This window comes from Rhinopithecus bieti, unplaced genomic scaffold (assembly GCF_001698545.2).
Source record: "Rhinopithecus bieti isolate Rb0 unplaced genomic scaffold, ASM169854v2 scaffold_11938, whole genome shotgun sequence".
In the NCBI taxonomy this organism is placed as follows: domain Eukaryota; kingdom Metazoa; phylum Chordata; class Mammalia; order Primates; family Cercopithecidae; genus Rhinopithecus; species Rhinopithecus bieti.
The window spans coordinates 734,669-747,201 of NW_016806961.1; the positions used below are offsets into that span (position 1 = coordinate 734,669).

At 45.9% G+C, this 12,533-nt stretch overlaps 1 protein-coding gene across 1 annotated transcript in view; it reads right to left on the reverse strand.

Annotated features, from left to right (window-relative positions):
• Window positions 1–11,341, reverse strand: part of TMEM233 (transmembrane protein 233) — a 48,871-nt gene extending 37,530 nt beyond the window's left edge. The window contains exon 1 of the mRNA XM_017879078.1: window positions 10,754–11,341. Within this exon, the coding sequence (XP_017734567.1) occupies window positions 10,754–10,939 (186 nt within the window). The 5' untranslated portion in view covers window positions 10,940–11,341. The remainder of the gene's footprint in view (window positions 1–10,753) is intronic.
• Window positions 11,342–12,533: the final 1,192 nt, after the last annotated feature.

Sequence of the window (12,533 nt, forward strand, 5' to 3'; positions counted from 1 at the left end):
GAATGGTGTGAACCCGGGAGGTGGAGCTTGCAGTGAGCCGAGATCTGGCCACCGCACTCCAGCCTGGGCGACAGAGCGAGACTCCGTCTCAAAAAAAAAAAAAAAAAAAAAAGGAATAACATCTGAGTTTTTGGATGACTTTGGGATTTCTAGTTTGGATTTTGCTTGCTCCTGTTTCTACACCTGAAAGTCGTGCTGGGAATTCTGAGACTGGGCTTCCAGACTACAAGGTGCATTTTCTCTTCAGCACCGTTGATTCATTCATGCTTGTCTCTCTTCTTCTTGGGCTTTTGGGCTTTTTCACTCCATAAATATTTTCAGGACAAGTGAGAATTGTCCTTTTGGCTGTCTATCATTAGAGCCAAAAGCTACAGAGGAATTCTGACAGGCTTGATTGAGAGTATTGTATGATACTTCTTATATTGATGGGGGTAAATCTGTTAAAAGAGAAAGCTTCTAGAACAATCAAAGCTGTTTTCTATCAAAGAGTAAGGCAGGGCCAGACGTGGTGGCTCACGCCTCTAATCCCAGCACTTCAGGAGGCTGAGGGGGGTAGATCCCTTGAGCACAGGAGTTCAAGATCAACCTGGGCAACATGGTGAACCATCTATACAATAAATACAAAAAAGTTTAGCTGGGCATGGTGGTGTGTGCCTATAGTCCCAGCTGCCTGGGAGGCTGAACTGGGAGGATCAACTGAGCCTGGGGAAGTCAAGGCTGCAGTGACCTGTGGTTGTACCACTGCACTCCAGCCTGTGCAATAGAGTGAGACTCTGTCCAAAAAAAAAAAAAAAAAGGAAAGGCATAGCTGTCTGATTATAATGCTTCATGGGTGTAAGGACTGTCATGTTTGATTTTGTTGGAGAGGCTTATCATATTTCTGAGCCTCAGTTTTCTTAAGGATAAATAAGGAGGACAGCTTTCTTATGTCCCTTGCTGAGATTTTTGCAACGAACAAGTGAAATTGTGTCAATATGAAATGCTTTAAAAAGTAAAGACAAATGTATAAATGTTACAATAATAATAACAATAGAAATACTAAACTACTATAAAAATTACCCACAGCAAAGAACAAAGAAAGTTATCAAAGAGGAGTAAAATAGAGAAAGTCTCCTTTAGTTTGGGGAATAGAAGATATGATACAAAGGGTAAAGGAAACAAAGACAAGTTCCTGAATTTCACCTGCAGCAAAAAAAAGAGTGAGGGAGGAAGGAAATTAGCAAAAGTTTGGCTAGGGAGACTCATTAAAAACAGCCAACTTAGCCAAGCATGGTGGCTCATGCCTGTAATCTCAGCACTTTGGAGGCTGAGGCAGGAAGATCACTTGAGACCAGGAGTTTGAGACCAGCTTGGACAACACAGGGAGACTCTGTTTCTACAAAAAAAATTTAAAAATTAGCCAGGCTTAGTGGCTCATGTCTGTCATTCCAGCACTTTGGAGACTGAAGTGTGAGGATCGCTTGAGTCAGGATATTGAGGCTGCAGTGAGCCATGATTGCACCATTGCACTCCAGTCTGGGTGACAGAGTAAGATCCTGCCTCAAAACAAAACAAAACAGAAAACAACAAAACAAACCAAACCCAAAAACACCCAAGTTGGAAGAAAGGGGGAGAGGTGGGTCTACAACGCAAGAATGTTAAGGATGGATACCATGCAATCTTCCCATGAAAACCTCAGCTGTACTCATCAACGTGAGAACCAAGGTATTATGAAGAACAGTATTTCCCAAAATGTATGCTGTGGCATATTAGCCTTGTGATCCAAGAATCTGGGAAAATGCTTAGTAAATGCCCTATACTATATTATTCCATTAAAGAGCCATAATGCACAGTGGTTTGCCAAAGGCTCCAAAAAACTCCAAAGGAAAGAAAAGACTTAACTTTTGCTCAACTCAGCATTTGGTTTCTCAATTTAATCCTCTCCTGCACCTGTACCTTTTTTGGTAAAATTTGTTATCACCAGACACAACCAGTTTTCTGAGAAGCAGCATTTTGGAAAGTCTGGCTTAATTCTTGAACGTGCAGACCTGGACATTCTCAGGTATGTTCAGGCTCACATTTCTGGATGAGGGGCTTTGAGCTGAAGAGTGTCCTGCCCTGAACTAACAAGCTGAGAATAAAGACAAATTTCCAAACGTGGACCCACTGGTGAGCATGTGGGTGCACGTGACCCACTGCAATGTGAGCATATTGGTGAGCTCTGGAGCAGCCAGGAAAATTATCCTTGGGAACCTAGCCTTGGCCAACCTCTCAGTGACCCTTGGCATTTGCCTGAGTCTCCTGGATATTTTCCAAAGAAGGTTTTGGCAGGAATGCAGAACACAGTTGGGGAAGGGAAGCAAACCCTCAGAGATAAAGGTAGGAGCAGACTTTGGCCTGTGTAGTCATTAATTCATTAATTGATTTATTCATTCATCAAATGTTTGTTACATGTGGACTTCATGCTTGACATTGTGCTAGGTGCTGGGGCTAACAGTATAATCTTAAGGGGCTCACATACACAAATCAATGCAAGGAAGTAAAGATGACCCGAGAGGAAATCTGTTCAGAGTACAGAGGGCACAACCTTGAGTGAAAGAGAGGAGGCAATCAAAAAAGGCTTCATGGAGGAGGTGATTTTCTAGCTGAGCCTTGAAAGAGGAGTGGAGTCTGCATTTTAACAAGATCCTTAGGTGATTAAAGTTCTAGGATGTGAGTCCTACCTGGGCTCCCCTTGATGATTATTTGAAGGTATTCTTCAAAGTCATCATTGACATTCACACATAAGCCAGAAATAGTTTTCTTACTAATTAATGAGAAGCTCTACCTCAACCATAGCCTTTTGGCCAACTCATTTAATAGCTGCTATCTTGTTCTCTTATCTGCCACTCATCTGGGCAGATAATGACTTAGGAGTCATTAGGAGTCGGATAATGACTTGGGAGGAGAACTCAGAAGTTCTATCTGAATTTCTTTTTTTTTTTTTTTTTTTTTTTACTTTTTTTGTTTGTTTGTTTTGAGATGGGGTCTCATTCTGCTGCCCAGGCTGGAGTGCAGTGGCATGATCTCGGCTCCCTGCGATCTCCACCTCCTGGGCTCAAGTGATTTTCCTGCCTCTGGCTTTTGGGTAGCTTGGACTACAGGCACTCACTACTGTGCCCAGCTATTTTTCTTTTCTTTTCTTTTCTTTTTTTTTTTGTAGAGACAAGATTTTATCATGTTGCCCAGGCTTGTCTCAAGCTTCTGAGCTCAGGTGGTCCACTCACCTCAGCCTCCTAAAGTGCTAGGATTACAGGCGCAAACGACAATGCCTGGCCCTCTTTTTACTTTTTATTATGGAAAGTTTTAAATGTATACACAACTTGATGGGGTAATATAATAAATCCCCATGTTCCCATAACCCAGCTTCCACTGTCATGCATTAGTGGCCAATCTTGTTATATCTCTATCCCCACATATTATGTTACAACAAACCCAGCCTTTACAGCATTTCATCAGTAAATTTAAATGGCTCTTAAATTGTATTTTTTAGAATTAGGAGCACACAGATTCACATCTTGAAATAGACATAGTCTGTACCACCAATGATCTGAAAGGACTCTTAAAAACAGTTTAAATTCTAGATTCCCAAATACCAAATGTCAGTGGCTACCAAAAGGCAAAACTTATGAAAGTAACTGATGAGGCAGGGCTGCTGGGGAAATGTGCATATTTGCAAAATCTATGGGTATCTGGAATGCGACCTTCCCATGATGACACACTTCGGACAGGGTCTTCATCATCTGGAACTATCTGAATGCTCTTCAGAGCTCCAAGCAAGAAATTCACAAGAAATAAGTCACAGGGGTCTGTAATTTTAATACCCCATTTCTCATGTGACAATCTCAGCTGTGGAAAGAGCCAGAGAACATTGGGAGAAGTGACAGGGGGACAGCCAATGAATCAGCATTTGGTGCTCCAACTAGTGGGCAGTGTCAAGCCCTCTGGATCAGTTGCCTGCACCAAGACCTGTTATTTCCAAGTTCACAGACACACACGATCTTCCCCCTACACCTAGCTGAAGTTCACCTGAAGCAGTTTTGACGGGCAAACAGCCAAAACTATATTTCAAGCTCTGGTGGAGCTTGGGTCAGATGGAAAATACACGTGGTTTGGTTTGTTTTTCATCCTGTGAGTATTTACTGATCACTGACCTTATCATCCACAGCAGCTATGGTCAGACTTGGGGCATGGCTGTGACTTACAGTGCCGGCCCACAACCAGATAATGGGTTGTGACAAAGCCTTCAGACCAACCATCCATTATCAGCTGCATCTTCTGTGGGTGTGAGAGACTGGTTGCCTTGTTTTCAGGAGCATTTCTCTGTCTCTTTTCTGTGTCCAATCCCTTTTCTGCATCCCATGTCTTTTTTCTTGACTTACTCCCATCTTTTTGGGAGGCACATTCGCCCATGACTTTCTGAGAAAAGATGTACGCCAGATAATTTATTTGAGACCTTAAATGTCTGGAAAAGTCTTTATTCTTCTCTCTCCCTTGAATGATTATTTAGATGGGTCTAGAATTGAAGTTGTGAATAATTTTGTTTTAGGATTTTTGAAGTCATCTTTTCACTATTGTTTAGCCTTCAGCATTCCTGATAAGAATTCTGAAACCGTTATTAATCCATATGAGCTTGTTAATGGATGGGTGGATGGCATCCTCTCTCTGGAGGACTCCTAAAGATTTTTTCTTTTGGACTGGTCACATCCTTGGAGAGAAATTCTCCAATTTCTGTCCAGGAAACCAAGCTGGGGAAGAAGCTTCCTTGTTCAACATTGCAGCTTTCCATGAATCTCGTTTTCAGCTTGGCACCTAAACTCTTATCTCAGCTGTGCCTGGTGTCTAGAGTCATTCTGTTTAATCTTACCACAGAGAAAATCTCTAATCTTCTGATATGGTGAGGAAGTGAGGGCCTGGCTGTGTGGGGTGGTAGGCGATCTCTGGCAGTTCCACGACTTCATAAACAGACTTTCAAAGATTTTTCCCTACCCTTTATTCCTAACATCAAAGGCAGTGTCTTCGGCTAGTACCTCCAATTTCTGAGCTTTCCTGGAGCTTTGCAGAGAAAAATGACTTTCTTCTTGTTGGCTACTATTTGTGCAGGATTTAGATTTCAGTGTCACCTACTATGTAAAATTAGTTGATGTCCAACCAGGTATTTTCCATCGTCTAAGATTTTGTCACCACACTCATTTCTTCTTCTGTTTTCCTAATTTGTCCTTGAGTGTTTATATCATTTTAAATTCATTTACTACCATTTTTAAAAAAAATTCTGGGCACATATAGGTGTATACGTTTATGGGGTACATGAGATGTTTTGATACAGGCCTGCAATGTGAAATAAGCACATCATGGAGAATGGGGTGTCCATCCCCTCAAGCATTTATCCTTTACATTACAGACAATGCAATTACACCCTTTAAGTTATTTAGAAATGCACAATTAAGTTATTATTGACTGTAGTCACCCTATTGTGCTACCAAATAGCACTTACTATCATTTTAAGTGGTCTTAGAAGGGGTGGGAGCAAAACAGGTATGTTCAATATTTCATGATTAACCAAAAGTCCTCTTTGCTTATTTGTATGTGTTTCAGTTTGGCATTAATATTTACCTTTATGCTGCAACAAATTTCTATTCCAGTGACATGTCTACTATTGGTCATTGTTTTATTCTTATCAAATTTTCTAGTCTCAATAAAACAGAAAAACTGGAAAAGGTAATGGCTTGTATCTCTAGAACAGACATATCTTCCATCATCATCACCATCATCAACATCAATACTTATTGAATTCTAGCTGTGTTCTAAGCAGTGACCTGAAAACTTTTAACTTTTATTATCTAATCTCCACAATTGCATTTGGGCAAATACTATCACAACCCCCATTTTACAAGGTGGAAAAACCAAGCTTCAGAAAGATGGAGGCACTTGCATAAAATCATAAGCACGTCAAAGAAAAGGATTTGAACCTTAACGGTTGGTCTCTAGACAGGTTCTCTAGACAGGGATGTGTGTAAGACATCTCAGGCAATGGTGTGCTTGGGAATCTCGACTAGGGGTTGCACCATTCCCCATGAAGGCATTTAGAAATGTGGGAGCATCTGTGGTGGTCTCAATGATTTTGGGGTGCTACTGGCATTTGGTGGAAAGACTCAAAGTACTACTGTCCTGCCATGCTATGAATTGTCCCCCAATGAAGAATGGGCAAATCCCCACACACCTGTTGGTAGGTGTGAGAGAGAAGTGCTAATGAAAAGCTTAGAAGCCACCCGGTTAAAAGTCATTGGTTATTTTGTATCCATGATTAGAGTGACCAATGGTTCAGTTTTGCAAATGATTCATCATGACGTCATCAAGAATTGAGGGTTGGCACAAACTCGTCTTCTGAGTAAGATAGCAAATTCCAGCTACAAAACCAATAGACAGTGAACTAACCCTAAATTTGCCAACACTCTTGCAGCTTGCCTAGAGCCCTACTTCTTTGAGATCCAGGAGGGCAGAGACCTTTCTGATCTTATTTGCCACTTGATAGAGATAAAGGAATAGCTGGAATAGAGCCTGGCACATAATAGATGCTCAATAAGTATGTGTTGAATAACAAATAAATATTCTTTCTCCAGGGTCGAGGGCCACATTAGGAAATTGTGGGGTTCTTTTACAGGGAATAAACAGATAGCCAGGGATGGGTGGGATCATGATGAATGAGGCCTGAAAGCCAGCTTGTGCTCCTCACCAAGCTATGTGCCCTGGTGGAGGGCTGTGTCTGCATGGAGAAAATGTGCCATATTCAAATTCACACAAAGATGCAATATGAGCTACCAGGAACCCAGTCTAGGGGGAAATTCTTGAGATATGCGTCCCTCAAATTGAGGTTAAGTATGCTTTCAACAAATAGACTTTCAATACATAGAGGAAGCAACACTTCTGTGTCCCTGACGATGCTTGACCTAACGTTAACACCCAATACAACAAGACATGTTGGACTAGAGTTCATCTGCAGTGTGCCACTTCCTAACCCCCAGGACCCCAGGACTCCCCTGGAGCTACATGGGGTGGTAGAAAGAACACAGAAATCCACAACTTGAAGAACACACTTCTTGAATGTGTATTTTTCCAAAGTAGTTTGCTTTGCCAGCACCTACTCTAATTTGGTGATTTTATAGAAAGCTTCTCAGGATTGGTTTAATAAATATTTAAGTATTGATTGTTTTGAGATCGTTGGCTCTTTTTTACCATTCTGGAAACTAATTATTTTGAGCCTTGCCAATATGTTCCACACATCCATGTTTATATCAATTTGCGTCATCCTACAGTGCTTCTTCACTGGGATGGTCTTGGTATTGCAAATGTGTCCATTCTTCACTGGGAGACAGCCCCTAGCATGGCAGACATTAGTACTTTGGCTCTTTCCACCAAATGCCAGTAACACCCCAAATCATTGAGAGCACCACAAATCATAAATTACAGAGAAGTGCGAGTTGAAAATAGCCAGGACTGAACATCACAAGAGACCCTAGGGGAAGCAAACTCCTGGCAGAATTGGTCTCCCACCTTCCTACTGCATATCATTCCTCTTCCTCTTTGTCCTTTGTCCTTTGGAGTCCTTGTGATGAAACTGATGAAGCCCAGAGCTGCACTATATCAATGGGAAAACACTTCCAGTACCTTAGAGAAAGTGTAACAGGAAGGGTGTAGGACACACAGTTTAGAATTTGTTTTTCATATGTAACATGATATCTCCAAGTTCCAAATCCATACATCTGTCTGACAATTATTGCATGTACCTAGCATAGTGCTAACAGCTAGAATGCTTTGTTTTGTTTCATCCTTACAACAGTTTTGCTCATCTTAAAACAGCTTTCACATTCCCATTTCATAGATGAAGAAACCAAGGGTTTAAAAAGGTACAAAACCTGGCCGGGCGCAGTGGCTCACCCACGTAATCCCAGCACTCTGGGAGGCCGAGGCGGGAGGATCACTTGAGGTCAGGAGTTTGAGATCAGCCTGGGCAACACGGTGAAATCTCTACCAAAAATACAAAAATTAGTCGGGCGTAGTGGCCTGCGTCTGTAATCCCAGTTGGTTGGTGTGGCTGGGGTAGGAGGATCGCTTGAACCCAGGAGGCGGAGGTTGCAGTGAGCCAAGATTGTGCCACTGCACTCACTCCAGCCTGGGTGACAGAGCGAGACTCCGTCTCAAATAAATAAATAAATAAATAAATAAATAAATAAATAAATAAAAAAGATACAAACTTGTCCATAGTAAACTGTCTCCAGGGTCTGTTCTGGCAACAGAATAGTCTCCTATAAAACTGAAAAAGGCTTGGGGGAGGGAATGGGGAAGAGGGGATTAGAAAACGAAGTTTCAATTCAAAGCATGTGCAAACCTCTTCTCCCAGGGCATACCAAGCAGCATCATTAATATCTGACCTGTCACTACCAGCTGGAGTGCCAGCTCATTTCAGACCAATGAGGGAAAAAGGCTTTGCACGCAGTTTTCTAAGTGGCACTAGGAAAGGGGTGAATTGGCTGCTTCATTAATAAACCAGGATAGAATGTGGGCACCAGTGCCAGCCAGACAGTCTGCTGCTGCCTGGAGAATTTGGCTGCAGCATCGTTTCCAGACTCTCGGCAAAAAGAGTCAAGACCGGATATATGGGGATACGAAGGAAGGGAGGAAATTGGCTGGTTGGTCTGAAGGAACCGGATGCGACGGCTTCCGGGCCTCCAGGATGGGAAAAAAAGGTTAATGATTCATCCACACCATTCATTCATGCATGCGTTCATGTCATAATACTTATTAAGCATCTACCACGTGCCAGATTTTCTTCTAGATGCTGAAGATACAGGAACCGACAAATATTCCTGACCTCATAGAGCTTATATTCTAATGAGAGGGGCAGACTGTAAACATACAAATAATTAAAATGCTATATCAGATGGAGAGAAGTAATTTGGTCAAAAGGCAGCAGAGAGGAAAGAACAGAGCTTGCGCCGGGTGGGTGGGTGGGGTCCTGATTTTAAAGAGCAAGCACAGAAGGCCTCATGAAGTGACATTTGAGTAAAGATTTTGTGAAAATACCATGCTGGGCGCTGTTCTAAGCACTTAACAATTATTATGTCATGAATGCTCCCAACAACCCCAAGAAACATGACTGTGATTACTCCGGTTTTACAAAGAGACTGAGGTTCAGAGATGCAGTGACTTCAGAGATCACATAGCTAGAAAGTGGGAGAATTGGGATTTGAATACAGGCTTGACTGAACTTCAGCAGCTGCGCGCTTTCATGACGGTGCAGACGCCGTCCACAAACCGGTTTGGGAAAGGGCAATTTACGGCTGCAAGTGGAGCCTTGCAGGTGACCACGAAGCGAATGTGGTGCCACCACCCGTGGGCAAGTGTGGGCGGACTTGACGGGGGACGGGTGGCTCGCAATTTTCACCGCGCTGAATGAGGGCTCTGCGTCTGTGGCCGGGGAGTTCAGTGGCCCAGCTGCAGGCGAGGTGGGCCGGTGGGGGAGGGGGCGCAACTGCAAGGGTTGTCCTGGGACAGTGCCGGTCCGAACCTCACCCCGCCGCCACCCCCGGGCCAGCTGCTGCAGTCAATAAGGCGAGGACCTAGCAGGCGCTCGTCGCCTTCCCGGTGGGGTTCGCTCGGGTGTTCCTGCTAGGGTTGAAGAGGGCTAGGGAGCTGAGCTCCGGAAGTGCGGACAGGAGGCCCCAGCGGCCACTCCTAGAGAGGAGGGCAGCTCGGGAGGCCTGCGCGGAGAGGGCGGGCGGAGCCGCATGTTGCGTGGAATCCCCCGGTTCATTCCCGGGAGAGCTCCGGGCGCAGGACAGAGCGGTGGAGGGGCGCCTGGGAGCCCTGGGGGACACCAAGAGAGGCGAGGTTAGGGCCAGTGCGCAACAAACAGGGAGGAACTACGACGCACTGGGTAGAAAGAGTAAGAGAGGCGCACCCACTTTGCTGGTGAGGGGGGCACACAGGGAGCCCAAGAAAGACCTCAAGAGGTAGCGGGTGTTAGGCAGCCTCGGGCGCGTTAAAAAGCGGGTGCCGGAGGGAGGCAAGGAGAGGAAGCTAGGTGTGGGAAGAAGCGAGAGGAAACTGTTGCCCGGACAGAGCGTGCCGTGCCAAAGAGTAGAAACAGGGGGTCAAGGAGAGGGCATCAGAAATCGCCTGGGGACCCCCGGGAGAGTGGCGGAAGCAGTGCCGTTGGGCGCAGCAAAGAGAGAAGGGAGCACAGGCTGAGACAGAGACAGCCCTGGCCGCTGGAGCGCAGGAGCCCCCGGCGCCGCAGGGAAAGGAACGTAGAGCCTGCGCGCTCTGGGAATGCACTAACTGCCGCCCGCTAGGGTGGCGCGCATTGGGGCTCTAGAAAAGAGGGTTGAGAAGCCCCGGGCAAGTGCCTGGGAAGGTCAGAGGAGTCAGCAAAGTCCACGAAAGAACTTCCCCGGGTTGGAGAGGAAACGCACCCTGGGAGCTGGAGAAGAGGAAAGCTAGCCTAGGGGAAGCTTCATCAGGGCTCCGAGCGCCACGAGGAGTGCAGAGGAGGTGCTGCTGATTGCGGGGAGAGCTCTGAGAGCCTGAGAAAGGTGAGGAGAATGTGCGAGGACAAAGAACTCCTAGCGCGGGCGGGGCCGTGACGAAGGGAGCCGCAGAGAGCGGAATCCCCTGCAGGGGCTCAAAGCCGCTCGGGTCTCTCCTCCCCGGCTGCCTCTGGCCCTGATTCACTCACCATGATGGAAAAGACCAAAGCCACGATGTTGATGGGGTACGCAGGGCAAAAACACGAGACGATGGTGAGCCACAGGTAGTTCTTGGGCGTGGGCACGTCCTCCTCGGTCTTGTCATCTTCAGTGTTGGCCTCGGGACTGCTGTCCAAAGCCCTCTTGAAGTCCGGGCTGGGGGCGTACTGAGACATGGGCGAGGCCGGCGGTGCCGGGAGGGCGGAGGAGCGCACGGTCTGTGTGGTCTGGGGCTCTGGCCGCCGGCTCGAGGCGAGACTCTGAAAAGCCAGCGGCTCGGGGCTCAAGGGAGACGTGACCTCACCCCTTCTGCGTCCTCTGCCAGCACTCGCCCGGGCTCAGGGACCCGGGCCAAGAGCCTCCCCACAAGGAGGAAGGGAGGGAGAAAAGGAGTGAGGGGAGGCGGGGAGGACAGAGAGAGCGTCAGCCTGAGAAACGGGACAGGCAGTCAAAGGCATCCCACTCCTTGGAGGACACACCCAGAGACCGTCGGAGGGACGCACAAACTCACACTGAAAAGTCTGGAATGAAAGGAGGCTCAGAGAAGGAGGACGCAAAGGCCCATTAAGTTCCAAATTGGCCAACCCGGGCTGAAGATGACCTGCTCATTTTTAAAAGCCACTTAATTCTAATACATTTAGATGGGATAGAACCAACCCTATCCAGTTGGCAGCAGACTCACTACTTCCTCTTGACTTCAACGTTTTACCTTAACTGTCTGGTGCCTTGACATTTGATTTGTCTCCTGTGCCTCAGACCTTGAACACTGAGCCTCAGGAATTTCTCCTCCCCCCAGCCCCCTGCCTCAGATGGGGTGGGAACCAGGTGCCCAGCTTTGGCCTCAAAGTTTTCCACATTCTACTTGGGGCTCAAGAGGCTGGAGTCCAGTATAGTCAGTCAGTGGGCACTGCCCTGTCCATGCCCATCCAGGTGCCCTCCCCAGTGTGGAAACAAGGAATTCTTTCCATTTTTCCACCTGCAGGACCCCTGGGGAGAAATGCAGGTAGATCAGGCTAGCCTAGGCAACCTAGATGGATAAGTGAGTGGGTTGGGGAGAAGAACAAGGTAACCACTTTGGGGACTAGAGCGAGAAAAGCAATTGTATCAGTGTCTAAGCTATTCATGAGAGGGCCGTGTGGACCAGAACTGAGGCTCGAATCCAGGCAGAACTGGGAAGTTGTCACTTCAGGAAAGCCTCTTCGTTTTGCTAAGCCCCTATTTCTCCATCTGAAAAGGGGGAAATAATAATAGTCCCTGCCTCATAAAGTCGTAGTGACTCTTCTATGAGATGGTACATTATCCAGGTAAATCCATGTGCTCAATAAGTATTAGCTATTATTAGCATGCTACTTCTCCTTATATTCTGAAACATAATAGTGCATTATACTGTATCCTAAACCTGATATCCCTTGCAAATATTTCACCAAAAATCCAGGTATTCTGAGCCGCAGGACCACAAAGAAATGAAAATAATTTGATCATGCAGTGTCAAAAGCAATTGCTCACATCATCATACTCAAAACCATTAATCATCTTGGCTTTCTCAGAACATGTGCTGATTGCCTGGGAGATTCTCACTTATCTCATGAGCCATGCTTATTTTGTTACCTGCCTCCCTCATTGGACTGCACACTCCCCGAGAGAAGGGGTCATCTGTCTCATCTTTGTGTCAGCATCTGGCACAGTTCCTGGTACAAGGGATGTGCTTAGTATAGCTTGCTGGGTGAATACACAAAGATGAAATAGTACATTGTCCACCATGCCTTCTTT